A 19815-nucleotide genomic window follows, 5' to 3' on the forward strand; every position below is an offset into this window, starting at 1 on the left:
ATGATTTTAATAAAAGAATATTTCCACAAATTAACTTTAGGTCAACTGTAGCACCTGAACACTAATGTTTTGCAGTTCTGTGTGTGAAAACAAGTTAGCAACCGACCACAGAAGTTTAACAGGTAGCCAAAACTAATGTCTTAACAGTTCAAATGATTAACTAAAAGTAATGATAAAATGGTTATAATAGTTAGCTAAAAGTAACATTAAAGGATGAAACAGATTCAATCTAGGTAGCAGTAGCCTAGGCTAGTATACAATTGCTGACCAAACTAAACTTACCCATTAACAGTTCAATTGTAAAAAAAACAACAACAACAACACTTAATTACCCTAATACAAGTGTTCGACATTTGGAACATACATTGGGAATCGATGCCGGAGTACCTGAGTTCATCCCACAGGGCCGTGGGAGTACCCCGGACCAAAAAGGTTCGAACTACTGCTTTAGACGATGTAACAACAATACAAACTGATCATCTACACTACTGTGTATCTTATACTTGATACCAGACATATCAGTACTAGTGTTGAAACCATGCTGTGAGAAAAGCTTTTCAATATGTCTCTAAAATGACTTTTTCAACCATGAGAGGGGAAATTCCTGACCCCCTTGCGCCCACAACCCGGCACCTAAGCTGGTTTTCTCATATTTGAAACTACACATATAAAAAGAAGTGGGCACTTATGATCATTTGAACTTTCATACACCCGACCTTCGCCGTAACACTCACGTCAATACCTGTGATTTCTCAGAAGTTACATTTATCAGTGGCTCATGCCCGAGTGACTCTGAATTGTTTAAAAAAAGTTCTAAGAAGAAACCAGGAAAAAGTGTGTTCACATGCAAATGTTTTGCATGCAGTCTTCCTCTCAGTAGACACAACAGATGTCAGATCTGAGCTGCCTGTCGTTTTCTATTTGTCTTGCAGCACTAGAAGCTATTCTAAAATTTGTTGTCAGATAAATCTTCTCTATCCAGTGGACTGTTTTGAAGCATTGTCGGAAAAAATTTCTTCCTACCTTCTTCCACTCTCTCAGCTGTTGTTACCTGTTGTAGTCAAATGCTTTCTGGGTGCTAGTTTAGTGTTTTCTTGTATAAATAAGAGTTTTTTTTGTCACAGTTCTTTTTTTGTTCTTGTTTTCTTTTTCAAAACTCACACATGCCAAAGGGAAATCATAAATTACCTCATGTTTCACACCTCTCTAGGGGTTTCAGTCTACATGCTTTGTTTAACATTTATTTTCCACTGGACATTATTAAAATAAATACAAATACAATCTTACAGCTAATTGTCTTCACACAATTGTTTTAAACCTTGTTGATGTCAGTTATAAGCAAATACAACTACAGTAAAGGCATAATTGAATTTAATAATAATAATGTATACTTTATACATTATTATTCCCACAAGGAGAAATTTAATAAGGATGCCAAGCTACAAACTGAAATAAAATCCTATTTTTCTAACATTATTTTAAGATTCTAATATATTGGATACTCTAAATGACAAATGTCTTGGCTGCAGGTCTAATTGGAGACTATCTGTATCATGGTGTCTATTCAGCATGATTTCATATGCTGTGAATGCGCTTTTAGTGTGAGTGCAACAACTCAGATGTATATTACTTAAACTGCCTTTCGCATCTGGATTCTTATTCTGAAAAAGCTTGTTGTGAACATTTGAGGTGTTTTGTCTCTTTTATAATACAACATTATTACATCATGACCTTAAACTCTGTCATCCTTTATTAACAATTGTCTTTGGCAGATTTCTTTCATTTGATTCAATACCTTATCTTCATAATTTATTTATTTTATTATTACATTTTTACCAATAAAAAACATCATGGTTTCCTCAGTTAAAAACTTGCAAATACACACATTTATTTAATTCTTTATCACAACAGAATACTGTATTTACATTTCATAAATCATCAACAACAACGTTAAATTATTGCCTTCAGTATATATACAATTGTTTTTATTTACACCTCTAAATTTATATAATTGCATTCTACTAATGCTGCAAAAATTGCTAAGGGTTTTCACACAAGCCTATACACTATACAGTATGAGAAGTATAAACAGCATGTTCAATATTTGTAGAAAAGTTGAATGAAGGAAATGTACGACAAAGGAAAGTCACATTATGTCACTAATTGAAAAAAACACTTTTCTTGCTTTGAATCTGATATAAATTTATATTTAAACATCCTTTGTGGGAATTATGCACAAAGTCTCTCATTATAAGAATTAACGTGACAAGCTGTCATGTACTAATAATCAAATAGTAACATTTCTACATTCAAAGTAAAAGAAAAGAGTTATGTATTCTCCTCCAACTCAACCTGCAGCTGGGTTCTCCCACCAGTTGTTCCTTAGCTCTCTGAAGTGCCAACATTGGTGAATGAAGCTGAGGAGTTTTGGCTCCGCGGCAATTTTGGCTGCCCTATGCAGTTCTTGTACAGGAGCTCGGCCCGCCGTCTGAAGTGATGGTCCAAGAAAAAGTAAATGGCTGGATTCACACAGCTGTTGAGGAAGGCCAGGCAGCACGAGACGCGGAACCCGTTTCTTTGCCACACAACTCTTTCACAACTCAAATCAGCGTTTAAGAGATGTGAGCTGATTATAATAACTTTGAAGACGTTGAAGGGGAGCCAGGACACCACGAAGGCCACTATGATGGCGAGGACCATCTTGAAAGAGTGTCTGCGACGGGCTTCAGCTCGAGGATTTGCAGCACAGTGTTGGTTAAGATGCACAATGATGTTGCCGTAGCAGAGCACAATTATTAACACTGGGAAGACAAAGGTGAGGAAAGCCATGGTGAGACTCAGGCCAAGAAAAAAACTTGAGTTGTTATCTTCAACGCAGTAGAGTCCATCACTGGACGGCTCCACTCTGCGGTACACCAGGGATGGGATGCCAAGCACCAGCGAGCTCAACCACACGGCATTACAAGTGGCACGAATGCACCTGCTGCTCCTGAGGTACCTTGAGTCCATCAGCTTCACCACAGCCAGGTAACGATCAACACTCATGCAGGTGAGAAAAAAGATGTTAGAGAAGCGGTTCACAGCTATGATGTAGCTGCTCAGTTTACACAGCAGGTCCCCAATTCTCCCAAAGTCCCAATAGCCACTCTGGCTTGCAGAGATCGCCCACAGAGGCAGCGTGAGGACAAAGATGAGGTCGGCCAGGGCCAAGTTGACAACAAAAGTGTCCACTAGACGCCCACCTCTCCTCCCTTTGCTTCCCACGACTGAGATAACAAAGATGTTGCCCAAAAAGCCTGTAAAAAATATGAGGTAATACAGTACGGGCAGGAAGATGTTGGAGCCATGCAGGTGTGAGCCAGAGCAGTTAAATAAACCATCATAGGTAAAGTTGTCACTGTAGTAATCATAACTTTCATCTTCTGTGTAGGTGTCCATCCTGAGAGATCACAGAGTTCTGCAGTGCATCGGTTGTATGTGTAGCTGGGTGGTTAGTCTGACAATGTCAACATGCTGCTACTAGATATTGACTGTGAAACCACAGACAAAAATATACCCCATTTCAGCTCTCTTCCTCTTACTCTTCAGAGTTGTCCTCCCTTGACTGTCTGGGAAACTTCCTCTCAGCACCCATTCACATGTGTGGGCCAAAAGACTGAATCTTTTTTAAATTAGTTTGACACTGATGTAATATAACAGTTTGAAGCTTGATGAGCAATAAGAAACTCTGGTATTATACGATATGAATGCGGGCTGCAAGGTGTCTTATAGGGAGCCAATACAATCTTTTGCACTACTTCCTAAAAGCTTGAAAGCCCTTTTAAGTTTACAATTGCAGCTTTTTGATCTGTTCATGAATTCCCTGTTGCAAAATATTTCCCAAGACAGACAGTACGTGTGTGTGTGTGTGTGTGTGTGTGTGTGTGTACTTCACAGATATTTTCTAAAAGTAGTTGTCACATCTGCCTTTTAAATACAGAAAATAAACCTTATCTTGATGTAAATGATCTCCCACAGAATGTCTTGTATTGTGGTGTATCAGATGTGTGTTTCCAGTAGGGGGCAGGTAAGATTTACTTGTTTTTTAATATGAGCAAATGTCACTGATCTTCTGGAAAAGAAAATGTTTGCTTTGCAGATAATTTCGTACTCATTAGTGAAAACATGCTTCAGTTTCAAGCCATGAAAGAGCTGGCAGAAATTAATGAATATTTCCTCCATCTATCCATTTATTCTCTGTCCAAACCACAGCTTTTGAATAGCTTTGTATATACTCAACACATACTGCATATAAGTACACATGCTGCATATATGTATGTATTTACAGTGAGTACTGTAATGTGCAGTCTCTGCTCTTATATTGCCTTACTTTTGTACCACATGCTGTATTAATTTAATTAATTTTCAAGCTGCAGAATTTGAAAATGACCTCAATGATTCATTCTTGTTTCTTGACCTCAAGACTGTAGGTTAATCACTTCATACATTATTTTTTATTTTGTTTGTGAGGCATGCACAAAATAAACACACATTTTATCATTTGATGTTTTGTACCAGAAGACAATTTTCATTTGCAGTCCCCTGGCAGATCACATTAGAAAGTCAAGTCAAGTCACATGTATTTCTATTGCACAATAAAAACAACACAAGTTAACCAAAGAGCTTAAAACACACACAAAGACAGAGCCTTACTAAACTGGACAAAACACTTGATACAAAATTACACGATGCAGAAATTGATTTCACTTTAGTGAAGATTTAAAATATGCAAGTCATGTCCATGTCATTTCAGCAACATTTACTTGTCACTGACACCGATGAGAGCTGATCATGGACAAACAACTACACAGTCTTTAATGAAACAGACTGGATGTGAAATGTTTTGTCTTTGTGTTTGCTTACCTTTACTAGTCAGTTTCAGGATTTGAAATGGTTTGTCCAGTCCAAGCATTGTTCTCAGCAGTATATGTATAACATGTGATTGTACCCAATAATAAATGAGTATATCTACCTAATAATGTCTTTGTCCGCAGTGTAAGTACTATTGTTATTTTTGTCTATTCTGTACACTCGGCACGTTTTGCATGTTTTTCTGTGCTGAAAGACATATCCCTCCTCTGTTGCTTTTCTTGAATTATTTTCCTTTTTTACTCCACTGCTCTGTCTGTGGAACGCTACAAGTTATTCTTATCTGAGGTAAGGGTAACACATGCTGTACAGATAATAAAGCAAATTGGGTCACATTTGTGATTTGTGACTTTGGGCCACGTAAATAAAACAGACTTCATTACACTTCTAACTACTGCCAGGTAACTAAAATCTTAAAAAAAAGGACAAGGATAGCAAAATATCTTACATGAGCAATAGACATACTGTAGCTTGAATATCTAGTGTGCTGAGGCAGCAGACAACGTTAGTTATAATTTCATGTCCCGATAAAGCTGTTTTTTGATATCAGCTGCTGGCTGGTATTGTTAAAACCCATCACCACTACGGAAACCAAGATGAAGCATCCTGAAACTGCTCAACACTGCATTGTGCATCAGCAGCTGATCTTTACCTACTGCATTGTTGTCAGTCTGGATGGTATGATTCAACCTAACTGCCTCTGCCCTAGAAGAGTCACCCTGGTGAAAGATAACAGAGATAGACAGGACAGAGGAGGCTTCTGCAGCCACGGCCATTGTTACAGGGGAGGAAAATGTCGTTACTACCTCCTCAAGACAGAATTGACCTCAGGATAAATTAATTCTGTGGTCCAGCTTGCAGCTATTTTGGTGTGGCTGGGAGGTTGGCCATAAGGACAGGCCACATCTTATGACAGGCCGGAGAACGCTTCATTGTTCAGCTGGAGAGTTTCAGTTTAGGAAGCATGGTGAATAATTGACCTCCCTGTTCAACTTTCTAGCACTGTGTGTTACTCCTTGTAGTTTCAAGGTGATGTGTGGATATACTCATCACTGCAGAAAGTCCTGTCAGTCCTTCATTGTTCTATTTGACGTTGTTTTGCCTCATGTCCAGCTGTACCTTTTTCCTTTAAAAGGTTATAATTATTTCTTCTGCATTCTTGCAGCTCTGTCAGTGGAACGCTACATTCCTCTCCTCGAATAAGTGCTGTCTCACTCCAATTGAGCAGAGTAAATGTGAGAGCCAGTGAATGGAGCAGCCTCAATAGGAGAAAATAAACAATTGCATTGGTCCATGGGTGCAGCGGGGGAGAGCGGATGAGAGGAACGGAGAAAAGCCTCCCTAACGTGCTAAGATTCCCATGGCTACTTAGTCCTTTTTCTGTTGAGAGGAGGATCTCGTAAAGTACTTCAACACTGGATGATTTCTCTTTTCCTTTTACTCTGTTTTTATTTGAGGAGAGAAAGGGTGGTATGCGTCAGGGTGATTGTCAGACACAGGGGGGTCACAAACACACACACACACACACACACACACATACACACACACACACACACACACACACACAAGCACACGTACAATTTGCTCCTCACTTGTTGAGTGCTAAGTTAAAAAAAGAGTCCATTGTTTGGGTGTGAAAGGTTCTTGTTTTAGCTGTTTAACCAAATCAAACGTTCCTTCAACACAAAGGATGGGACAGCCTCGTTGCTCCATTCTGTGTCATTTCAGTGTTCCCTTTTGTTAAAAAAACTTTACATTTTTTACACTTTTTTTACTTTACACTTTACATTTTTCAACAGCTTTGAATTTGACCACTGCAAGGTGGTTGAACACATTTTCAAGATGAAATCCTGCCATTGCTACATGGTTATTCAGATGTTGCCAGGTGGTAGCTGCCATGTTACTAAGTTGTTGCCAGGACTTAAGTAGAGGCTGTTAGGGTAAATGTTTTTTAGGGTGCTTGTTTTCGGATGATTTCTTTCATAAGTTCTGGGTGGTTGCTAAGGAGTGTTTTGCGGTTGCTTGGGTGTACCACGTGTTTGCAGTGGTCACAGTACAGTGAGCAGTACCTTGGACACAACCTGTTTCAACTTGTCCATTCGGGTAGGTGCCACAGAACAATGTACGCTATAACAACCAGACACAGGAACAGTGTCTTCCCACAGGCCTTCACTCTGATGAACGGGTAACATCAATTGAATTACACTATACATTCTATATTTTATTGTTTAGACACACAGTTTTTTCAGCAACATTTCAATATCACTGTTAAATACAAATACACTGCTGTATATACTGAACATATGATAACCTGACATGTGTAGCCAACATGCATACATATCCACCTACATCATGTATATGAAGCAACCTATTACATTAATCATCCAATATTTATTCCAACATGTATGCCCTCTACACTTTGCACTACTGCTTTTTGTTTGCCATCTACTGAAACACTCTGATTTATAGATATTGCATTGATTATTTAAGCTTTATATGTATGTTTATCTTCTTTCATCCACTTTGTTTACTTTTCATTCAGCTGCGTTGTCATTGTTTCTTGTTTCTTTCAGGTGTAGCCTATAACATTTCTGTTTAAGTACATTGATAGCCACAAAAAAAGCGGAGTCAAATTCCTTGTATGTGGCATTATTAGTCTTAGTCAGGTTGCCACTGAGAGAGAGAATTGTGTGAGTATTTGGTGTTTCAGCTGTTTGTGTGTATGTGTTATTAAAGTTATTGAATTTAAAGTTTTAGAGTTTAAAAGTAGCTACAACCACTTTAGTCATGAATGCGAGAGTGATAGGTTTAGCTTTTAACAAAATTGTTGGCTCAAAAAGTACAATCTATAATTCATTTGATTTTACACAGTAGAAGCAACAGGAGCAATACACGATGATATAAAAAGTACATTTACAATGGTCATAACAAAAAAATATAGTGCACAACCTTTTTGTGTATCAACAGTAAACATTTTAAAAACTTCAACCTACGTGCTTACATGCATGTTTTACAGTTTTTTTTACTGGATTTTTCTATTGTGTTTTCCCTCTTAATATTTTGCCTGCTCTACTGAGTTTTTTTTACAAATAGGCATCAAATGTTGGTTGGACACCTCTTTTGTGCTTGTGCATGCCACAGCTTTCTTAGTATAGGTGTTATTTTTTTAATGAGTGATTTAAAATCACGTTTAGGAATAGATTTCATTGTTAAATGTTGCATATTTAAAAAACCAAAATGCCAAAACAGGATGCTACATTTTCTCAACTTCAAGCATAACATGATCATCATTACAAAACTGAAAGCTTGCATAAAAGGCTTGAAGTGTGTTTGCTGAATTTGCATTCAGGATATTAGAAGATTATGGCACAAAAGTCAGTGGAGCTCAAGGTTTGACTGTCAGTCAGCATCCTACTTTTTACATACACTACATTTTATTCTTTGATTCTTCTATAAATCAAGATGCCTTTATCTTGTGTGTTTTCCTGTTTATATCACTTTTTTCTAATGTTTCTGTTTGGATCTGATGCATTCTTCGCCCACAAAAACGGAACCAACATAAACCAGAAGCTTTGAGTCAAGCGGTGTGCCCTGAGTGTCAGAGCATTTAGTAAACACATGGCTTAACTACTCAGAGAGTAGTCATGTTTCATCTGCTGTTGAGAACTTAATGAGCAGCTTGGAGAGAAGACAGGAGAAGCCTGTTGCCCCTGCGGCTGGATCAGGTTTGTGTTTAGGGAGACCATAATGGCTAAATCATTAAGTAAGAAAATCATTATTGCTGAAGCACTGCTGGCAGCTGGTGGCAGGAGTCTAAAAGACTAGAAAACACAGGCTCATACATGGAAGAAGTTAACGAACTGAAGATGCATCCTAATGAAATATATGTAGATAAAACAGCATATATTAAAAATAAAAAAAAATAAAATTGAAATGGTCATACGGCTTGAAGGATTATGTAGCAGTAATAGTGTCCTAAGATTTTTTTTCAAATCTTATCATGCATTCTGCAGCACCTATTGGACAGGTCTCTTAAAGGGCGGACACACTGTAACACCACAGTCACTGTCAATACAGGTTTTAACAAAGGATGTCAATCCTAATCAAATGTATAGATTCAGTTGTTAAAAACGTTACACACTGTTGGAAACTATGTTTTCATGCATGTTTTTTGCTCATAAATTAGTTAGCAACAGCTACCATCAAATGATTTCATTAAACACACATAAACAAAACATACCTCATTAAGGTTTAACCATTCAACTCCAAAGTAAATCTAGACACAAATAAGGCACAAAAGACCTTTGCTTTGCTACATTAAGATAATGGGTGTTGGGTCGTAACATCTTACAGTTTTATTTCTTTCATTAACATTTTGCATGAACTCCATAGTGATGAGGTTTGATGAGGCAGGAGACGATCTCATCCTGGGATGATCCCAGGAAGGTGAAAGTCTCAGCTGTGTTCACAATGAAGGAGCTAATCTCCAGGGGAAGAAGAGCGGGCAGGTTCTCTCTGAAGTCAGTCTTCCTTTTAAATACTTTCTGAAATTAAATGAAGGAAAAACTGAGGTGGCTGTTTTTGGAGCAAAAGAGGAACGATTAAAAGTCTGCGTTCAGCTTCAAACAACAATGTTAAAATCAACAGACAAATCCATAAATCTTGGTGTGGTCATGGACTCACACCTGAATTTTAACAGCCACATTAAGACAATTACAAAGTCAGCCTATTACCACCTCAAGAATGTATCAAGGGTTCAGAACGCTGCTGCTCAAGTTCTCACTAAGACCAAGAGACTGGATCATATCACTCCAGTTCTGAAGTCCTTACACTGGCTTATCTGCCTCAAATAATTGATTTCAAAGTACTTTTGCTAGTTTACAAATCATTCAATGGTTTAGGTCCAAAATACATTCCTGATCTGCTACTACACCATGACCCCCCCTGACCTCTCAGGTCATCTGGGACAGGTCTGCTTTCTGTCATCAGAGTCAGAACCAAACAGGGGGAAGCAGCGTTCAGTTTCTGTGCTCCACATATCTGAAACAGAATATGCAGAAAACTGCAGATCCGCTGCCACTCTCAGTTCTTTTAAATCAAAGCTGAAGACTTTTCTTTTTGATGTTGCCTTTCTCCAGCGTTTCTTTTCTTATACTGAACTGTAGCTGTTTGTTCTTGTGTTTTATCTGTTTTTATTTTTTTCAGCTGTTTTTTAACTGATTTTGTGTAAAGCACTTGGAATTGCCCTGATGCTGAAATGTGCTACACAAAAAAAGCTGCCTTGCCTTGCCCTAACAGTTGTATTTGTGTTGAAGAGCAGGATGTATTTTTCTTGTTTTTTTCAAGCGGGGCTACAATCCGTCACATTGTAACTGGGGCACGATGAGCTGATGGAACCACCTGCACTTCTAAATGTGAAAATAATGTGTCTCATCTGCTGCTATGGGTAAGCACTTTGCCCCTCTCACTCCGTTTTGACTCAGTGGGGCAATTAACAGATTTCATTTTCAGGTTTGATATTAGCTGTGAGGACTTGTTCACATTAGGAGGGTTTTGGGTCAGTAGGTCAGAGGACAGGCTTACCAACACCTGGGGGATACAGAGTTCATCGTTCAGAGACCCATTAGAAGCAGAAGGCTGGACCCCCGACCAATGACAGACCGGCATATCACAAAGCCGAAATAAAAGGTCATCCGTGAGAACAAGCAATTGTGTGCATGGTGTTTAGGAGTATGATTGTGTGCAAACGCGTGTATTCTTTTCGGGAGTCAGAGGATGGGTTACATGCAAAGCACAAGCAAGGAAGTATTGGGGATTTTTGGAGAGGGATTTTTTCTTTCTTGAAAAGAAAGAAAGAAAATGGGCAGATTCAGAGTTTGGGTTGATGAATGTGTTGATGGTGGCATTTTGATAGGGGTAATTTTGACCTGACAGGGCCCAGGCTCTTTCATGAATCAAAATGTGTCAGCCAGGCGCAGGAGATGGAGGGCTGCTCATTGTGGCTCTGACACCCATGTGAGGTGCTGAGGCCGCTGGGGGTCAAGTGTGACACCTCATTAGGACGATGTTAATTTAGTGTGGCTGCAGCGCAACAGACCTCCTCCCATGGGGTACGGAGAGGCGTTTTGAGTGAGGGGGTGGGGAGCACTGAGCGCCGGACAGAGAATGGGAGCCTACTGCTCTTCATCCGCAAGGCCGTCATCTGACAGCTTGCAAATCACGCACCTACGCCGAACACACCACCCTTCCCTTCCCCCTCTTTAAATTTGACCCTGTCTCTAATTTCTAAACATGAATTTCTTTAACCACAAAGGAGCCACGCTTAATTGTTTTTGGGAGATAAAAACATACATCTAAATCAGTTTTTTATTTAAACGTGGGGGCACTGGTTTGGTCAGTTTTCCCCCTCAATGAACCCGACACCCCCGACAGAATAATTTTGACCCTTCACCTTTGATCTTTCGATTTGAATTTTTTTTCTGTAATGTCGAGATTACTTCTGACAAGCTGCAGTTGTGCTTCACAGCCCAAGTAAAAAATGTCATTTGCTGATTTTAGGAGAGTTAGAAGATTTAAAAGCACAATGTTTTCATTAAAATTGTAAATGGGTGGGTAATATTTACAAATATTAAACTTTAAACTTTATATATTTGTGTAAGCCAAAAAAAAAAAACTAATTTTGCCCCGAACAATAGCAATGAGTGTATTCCTGCACAAAAACGCCAACAGCAATCAATGCTTACATTTAAAAAAATATATATACTTTTTTCTTTTTTTTTTAAAGTTTAACCTTTAGAAATTAATGGCAGAGGGATTATGGATGTATTATATTGAGAGATGGCAAGACAACGCAAAGGAGCTTGGGACTAAATTACACTTTGACCTTTAGTTGGAGTGCCCCCATCTGGCTAACTTGTCATACTGCAGTTAAAGATGGGCAGGCAAAATTTCTGCAAGTTCCACATTTTAATCTCTGCTCATTCTGTGCAACATTTCAGGAAAAATAACAATTAACAATGTTTACTTAAAGTGTCATCAGTGTTTAATGGATAGCTAATATGGAAATTATTTAAACATCCACATTTAAATAATGGAATGCAAATGGTTACAAATCATTATATAATATTGATAATCTCCATTATACTCTGATGCATGCTTTTCATTCAGGTATTGCTTGAGTGATCCATTCATGTCAACTGATCTTCTGTCCCCTAATTTCTTCTCTGTTATTACATCTCAGTTTCAATTACAGAACAAAGCCACACACTGCTGGACTGTCACTGTTTCTCATTGGCCTGGAACTCATTGAGAAAATGAATGCCTGTCTTAATGTCTGCGACTGCTTGAATTTGATTACATTGACTCAGAGGCCTCCACCAAATGTCACAGTTTGTCATTGTGCAGTTTCCCCCTCTATCTGCACTACACAAAAGACATTAAGTAACCCTTTATTGCATTACCTCATCATGCATACTTAAATCTAAAATTATGGAAAGCATTGAACCAAATCATGCATCAAAACATCGTGCATCAAAATATGCATGAATAATGAATGAATCTTAAGTCACAAAAATGGTCAGAACTGTATAATTCAAGAAGTAAAGACAAAGAATTTTGGGGGGGGGAGGGGAGGGGGTGGAGAAATATTCAGGATTGTGTTATTTATGTATTTATAACTTAAGCAAAAAGTAGCATTCAGATGTTAAATATTGTTGTTAATAAACCTGACCTTCTTCACTTGGTCACTGATATGTGCACACACGCGTGCGCGCATGCACACACACACACACACACACACATACACACACACACACACACACACACACACACACACACACACACACACACACACACACACACACACACACACACACACACAAAGGTGCAGAGGGCCATCTGTCTTTTCGGATGTTACAGATCTGGGCAAACAATGAAGTCTTCATGACATTTCCCAGATTTTCCTCCAAATACTTAACACTTCACACACACAGACATGTGCTGTTTTTGTCACCACTGTTATGTTTGATGACTCAAAATCTTATAATTTGCAGAAATTACATTTGTCACCCTCGTATTAATACATCCCTCTTTCCAAGAATGAATGATTTATGAATGCTGTTATAGCCAATGTCACAGTGCACTTTTGTTGCCTTTGAGATTTTACTCATTAGTCTGAATAATAACTGTCAATTCAAGCTGTTCTCGAATGGCTTTCTGAATAGAAAGAGAGGGAGAGAGTGCAAGTGAGAGAGAGGCAGCAATAGAGAGGAGAGAGGCCTGAGAGATTAACTCCAGTGAGCTCACTCTGAGAGGCCCAGGAACGGCTGAATATTGTTCTAGTGGTGGGGAGATGGGGAGATTGAGGGGGCTGACGGGGTGGAGGGCGAAAAGAAAAAAAATCCCTATGCAGCCAGAGAAATGAACTTGATGATCTCAGGGGGGTGGGGGGAGGATCACCATTCCTTGCTCCTGACAATCAAAATTAGATTGGCCAGCACTGTGTCAACACTAGCCCCCCCCCACCCCCCTGTGGGTGTTTGAAAGTTTGCCATGTGAACTATGGAGACCCCACAGTGCCTTTCACTGACTGCTCAGGCCTCAAAGAAAATCTACAAACCCTTTTATTGGCCAGCACTGCAACCAACAGCATCTCTGCCCCCAAGTTCTATATTTTGGCAACTCGTTATTGCTGTTTTTGCTGCCATGTTGAATTAACCCAAACTCTGCAAAGGTGGGTTTCCAACCTGCAAGGCTTGTGGCACAGAACAAAATATGAACTTTATTTGTGAGCATTGGAGCATTATTTCTCCATCTTTTGTTTCTTTTTTTTTTCTTTTTTCTTTTTTAGTTTTTTCAATCACCCTTACTTCCTCCTCAAAACATCAACATTTAGGATTTGAAAAAAATTAAAAAGGCAAATTTATTCATACAGCACAATTCCTATTCTCATATTCTAGGAACAAAAATACTGTAAAAGTTTTTAGCCCAGTTTCAGAAACTGTGCCTTTAAACAAACCTTCAGGACTTCCGTACGGTTATGATGTCACAACTATACTACATACACTACCGGTCAAAAGTTTGGGGTCACTTACAAATTTCCATTTCACTCCATTACAGACAGGATACCAGCTGATCTGGGTGGGTGGCTGATCTTTAATGCAATATCTACATTTCCCATTATCAGCAACCATTCATCCAATGTTCCAAAGGCACATTTTGTTTACTAATCTGATATTATTTTAAAAAACTAACTAAGAAAACATTAAACAACCCTTTTGCAATTATGTAAGCACATAATGTAATCTGGAAACTGCTGCCCTGGTTAAAAAAAACAAGGCAACTTATCTCAGCTGGGATTCTGTCTATAATGGAGTCCAATGGAAATTTGTGAGTGACCCCAAACTTTTGACCGGTAGTGTATATATATGTATATCTATGTATACATCTAAATATATAGATATATATATATCTTACAGACAGTATGAGAAAAATATAGTGATTTTTGAACAATAAAGCAAGTTAACATGTCTAGTAGCAACCCAAAATACAAGTATGAACATGAAAATGAGCATAATATGGGAATTTCAAAGTGCTGTAGATGTATTTAAACTGTTGCATTTTTAACCAAAATAGAAATTGTAAATATTAGTCTCAATTATGCAATATAAATGCCCCCTAAATTTGACAACTTAGCAACAAAGATCTTATTTAGTCATACACATATATATTTGGCAAAAACACGAACAATATGTAAAGTCTTCATGCCTACATTTCTCAAGGTGTGTGTGAGACGTGTTACAAGTTTAGTAATCAAAAAACACAGAACATTGTTTATATTTTGGTGTTTTGTCATTTTGTGCACACGGAATACAGATGTGTTTTTGTGTGTGTGTGTGTGTGTGTGTGTGTGTGTTTCTGGGGGGGGGGGGTCCAGCCCAACCACATTAGAGAGGTAGTGCAGCTGTGTCCTTGTATAACTTTCCCTGATTAAATTTAATTAACCCAAGGAATTTTATCTGAGACAACTCTGGTGAAGAACCAACACTTTTGTCAAATCTTCACATTATAGAAAAATGAGCATGAGCAATAAGAATGATTTTTTAGTTATGTGTCTATGCCTTTGGTTTCACCCTCCTTACAACATCTTTAAAGATAATATATATCCCTGCATGTGCTATTCTGTGTTTTAATGTGCAGTTACAGTCATGCTAACGATCGAAGATGTTGTTCCAGGAGTGCAGGACGACAACGTGGAAAAAAAGTTTTTTTTGCTTTCAGGCTGATTCCTGTTGTTGCCAAAAGAGAGATGTTCGACTGACTTTCAAGTAATCAAACACTGCTTTGAGGAGCATTCCAAATAAGTGGATGGAATGTGCAGATTGCTGTGTATTGGCAGAGGAGAAACTTGTTTTCAGTCATCAGTAAGATGTTGTACCTTTGTAAACCAAAGTAATAATATTTCTTCACATTTTACACTGCTTCATGAAAGATTTATGTTTTTGTCATTGATGTATCTTCCTCCAAAAATATTATGTTTTGATTTCAACTTGATGTCCTTTGACTCTTGTGGGTTTTACATCAAATACATTATTGGTAATGTTTTAATTTTTATCTTTAGAATATCTACTTTACACATGGATATAAATAAGGTCCTTGTATGCCACTTTTAAATACATTCCTTTCTCTTGAAGCAAAGACACAGAAAGCTATAAAAGATTGTCAGAAATCCCTGACTTATATGTTACTTTTTAAAACCACTACAGCACTTTTTTTCATTTGCATGTTTGAATTATGAAATTGTTTTTGTCACAGATGTTGACGGAGTCAATGCCAAGAGCTTGTTTTTTTATATATATTTAAAAACATTGTGTATATTAAAACATAACTTAATGTTTTTTTGCCAGGTGGAAACATCCAATTCATTTTTAGTTTTAGTTTCAGATTCAATTTCAGTTAATCCTTTAATAAATGTGTCTCACCATTACTGTCAGCACTATTGTCCATCTATCATGATGACTAACACACAGGTCCAAATACTGTTGAATTTTTAATATTGTTGCATTCAACAAAATGAAAAGGCCCCACGCAAAAGAAATGGTGACACACCAAAGGATGTAGGGATATGAGTATAATCACAACCTTTGCTGCTTCTTTTTTGTGGTGAAACAAATTGAAAATGTTTCAACATGAATGCAATTTCTTTTAAAGTTCTCAGGTGTTATATTATTTTTAGTGGAAGAAGTGTGGCACATTTATTTCTTTAAACTATGCTACTGATGTGTTAAGTTAATACCAATAGTAATAGCATGTATTACAATACAACTAGCATGTAGTGCTACTACAATTAGAAAAAGCCTATATTTTGATGCTAAAGATGCTGTGATGTCACAAGGATATTTTCTGTCAATGCTTTCTGTGACACAAGACAAAAAACAAACAAACAAACTTTTCAAAATGTTTCATGATTCATCATTCATGTTTAAACAAGTGAGTCAGACTTTCAAAATGTAATGTTTATGCTGCACTTATTACCCCCAAGTATGATTTTGTATCTACCTTGAGAAGGTGAAATGAACATATTATTTGAAGTACAACAGAGCTGTACACGTATTCTATGAACTGTCCACTACTATTCCATGTTGATGATTTTGACTCATTGAGACTTAAATCTTGTGTCTCCATTGTTTATTTTATTGTCATGTGAGATTCTTTCATCCCATAAGAGTGTGTGTGATCGTCTCTGAACAGTTTCCCTCACTAAACAACAGCCAGTCAGTGAGCCAGACAAAAAGGTGTTACTGATGACTGTGTCCAGCAATTTAGGCTGTTGAGAGCTGCCCCCAATTCACCTTCTTTCTTAACTTTATGGCTATAATTGCCATAAAGCTCTTCCCAAATCCTCCCAGCCCCCATCTGCTTTTCTTGATGGCTTGTAACATGTTCAATATTCTCAATTGTGCTGTACTTTTCTTCCACAAGTGCCTCCATGGCATTGTTTAGTCTTCATTTAATGAAGCTGGGTCAGAGTTTGTCATGTTAGTGTTAAAGCTTTGGGTTCAGCATTCAGCCTATAACACTTCACGTCCAACTTGTACAACTACTCCTTATGTGCCAAAACAATAAAACATCCATCAATGTCCTCCCTTGTCTATGTAGGGCGGGTATGAATGATGATGTGTACGGCACATTGATGCACTTGAGGGGCAGGGGACTGTGTGAATGTTTGTTTATGTCAAGTGAGGATTTGTCAAAAGGTTTATGTCATTGCTGGCATCAGTCTCCTCCAGCTTGTACTGGGTGGTCTTTGTCTGTTTGCATCCGTAAAGAGCTTCGTTCTCACTCTCATTTGTCCCCTATTGATTCTCTAAATTAGGTTGATGAGAGGCCCTCCTATCAGGTGGCATATTAATTGGGTCAGACTGAATCTTATATGACATCCAAATAATGGCAACCCGAACCCCAAGACTAAACCTTTGTCCTCTGAACGCTCTCTTTCACCAATTAGCCTCGTGGTGAATCTGCTTCCTGCCACCTCTGCTGCCCGTTACTGTTTTCCCAAGAATCAGGATGCAACCGTTGGCTTAAACAAGTGTGTGTACGTGTGTTTCTTTGTGTGTACTTGTCAAGGTGTGAAAGCAACCTGGAGGGAGTTTACATTTTCCAATTAAAAACTTGGTGCATATTTAATAAACTGATTCCACTGACTCAATCTGTTTAAATTTGACCACTTTAAGGACAAAACAAAATAAATAAAAAAGGTCTCTGCATTTTTTCTGTTTAAAGACACATCATGTTGATAAAATATTATTCACAGCTTGAGGTCAAAGATGTAATTGACAAAACATTGGAAAATCCCATGGTTTCTGATCAAAATATTTGAGTGGTGGGAGGTGTGTTGGTTGCACTTGTGAGTATTTCTTGAATCCTGGCTGCGACCGCAGAGCTGGTTGCACCAGCTGTTTATGAGTTAGCAGTAACCCTAGTTCAAACCTACGTGTTTAGATGTATGCATCGCTAAATTAACATGTATTGTACAATGCAAACAATTACTTAAAGAAAAAGTTGTTAACAAAACCTTTCCACCCAGTAACTGCCCGATGTATCTTGACTGGGTTTATACTCATACATCTATTACTTTAAAATATTAGTACCTGCTTACTAGTCGCAAACTAATGAATTGTTTAATCAGGTTGAACCATTAAAATGTAAAGCCATGGTGCGTAATTTCTGTCTCCCCCATGAGGAATTCATGATACAATCCTTCCTTGATTGCGCACAGCCCCCACACCTCCTCCAAGCAGTTGCTTGTAACCAAGGAGGACAGGATTCAATCATTTGATTGCCTTCACTCAATTTTCTGAAGTTTCCAGATGACACCACTTGCTGAACATAACCATGCTGAGAAATACAGAGAGAGCTGTGTGGAGCAGAGAGTCTTAATTAGCTTTGTATTAACTCATTTGGCAGTGGCTTGAATGTAACGTTCAGCACAACAGCATGGATCAGATGTGATCTTTTTTTTTTTCTATCTTCAGTCCAGGTCACACATTGGCTAGCTAGTGTCAGTTTGTCAGTTGGTTCAGTTAGTTATTCGGCACGTACACCTGGCAGTTAGTGGGAACAGATAACTATCAATAAAATTACATTAGAAGTTTGTATGGCTTAATTTAATAATGTAAAATATTCACTAAGTCCATACATATTCAGGCACAATAAGCCATCTAGCGTCACAAAAGATTGTCTGCAAAGTTTAATGAGCTGTATGGTCTCCCCCCATTATTTTTGGTAGTTACTGCTTTCGTGGTTGATTGCTTCTGACTAGAGAGAACTACAGATGTTTCCCTCGCAACCAATGTACACATTACTCAAGTCTTTACCAACTACAAGACATTTCTTAAACCTTAAAGTGATTGCAAAACAATCTGTGAACACAACACTGACATCTTCACCTTTTTTATATTGTGTACCTGTTAGCAAACAGTAGCCTGTTTACACATGCAGCAGACACAAACAAAAACTGGCATACTTTTGGAGTGTTTTTTTCCTTCTGGGTACCTGATGAATGTAAGTAATATCCACTAACATTCACTATATGTATTCACTCTCTTTCAGCTCTGGTTTAGGTCTCTGCCAACTCCAACTCTCTACCAACATGGTCTCCACCAACATTGTCTGCTGTTTGGTGCTAAGCGGGTAGTGAACAGATCAGAGATTTTAGAAATAAATAACAAATCCCATAAGCTAAATAAATGATTTATTGTACAAAAGAAAATGACAGTAAATTAAAAACAAAAGGCAAAAATAACAATTGAACAGTTATTTATATGCACAAGCATTAAACTACAAAGTTGGGGTGATTCTTTTTAAAAACTACACAAAGAATGAAGGAATGAAGGGGGAAAGTGAGAAAAACATTAGAAGCGGTGAACCTGTCCAAAACATCATAAATGTCAACATTTGGGTAGGTATTTACATAGAGATTTTTTACTCTCATATATTTATATGAAAACACTCACACACATACCAGTATACAAACACTTAAATTCAAAATGCAACTTCTCAACAAGCCATAGATGTGGGCACAGCTAATTATTTCTTTTGACCACACATTACCAGAGCCGCTACCATCAGTCACTCTGTCAATAACTCAATCTGAACCTGAGAGCAAGGAGACCCTGTGGTTTTCATCTACATTGTTTGGGGGCTGGGACTTCTTATAGGTTAAATGTTTGCAAAAGATTTCTCAATGACAAATAAAAAAAAAAGGTTTTAGGAGGCTAAAGTGAGGTAGACAGACGTAGAAATGTATTGTAATTAATATTAATAAATAGACAATTGACCAGTTGAATTATTTCCAACCACTGCCCCTAAACCAGCTTTTCCTCCCTTTGTAATGTTCTAGCATAT

General features: G+C 38.0%; 1 protein-coding gene across 1 annotated transcript; it reads right to left on the reverse strand.

The window, feature by feature from the left end:
* Positions 1-1524: 1524 nt before the first annotated feature.
* On the reverse strand, positions 1525-3537 carry gpr25 (G protein-coupled receptor 25). The gene has a single exon (XM_034868657.1). The coding sequence runs from the start codon at positions 3436-3438 to the stop codon at positions 2383-2385; it is 1056 nt and encodes a 351-aa protein (XP_034724548.1). The 5' UTR covers positions 3439-3537; the 3' UTR covers positions 1525-2382.
* Positions 3538-19815: the final 16278 nt, after the last annotated feature.

The sequence above is a fragment of the Etheostoma cragini genome, chromosome 4 (assembly GCF_013103735.1).
Source record: "Etheostoma cragini isolate CJK2018 chromosome 4, CSU_Ecrag_1.0, whole genome shotgun sequence".
NCBI classification, from domain to species: domain Eukaryota; kingdom Metazoa; phylum Chordata; class Actinopteri; order Perciformes; family Percidae; genus Etheostoma; species Etheostoma cragini.

Bases quoted from the DNA above. Each gene is read 5' to 3' on its own strand.
- gpr25 (XM_034868657.1), bottom strand. From the start codon at position 3,438: ATGGACACCTACACAGAAGATGAAAGTTATGATTACTACAGTGACAAC.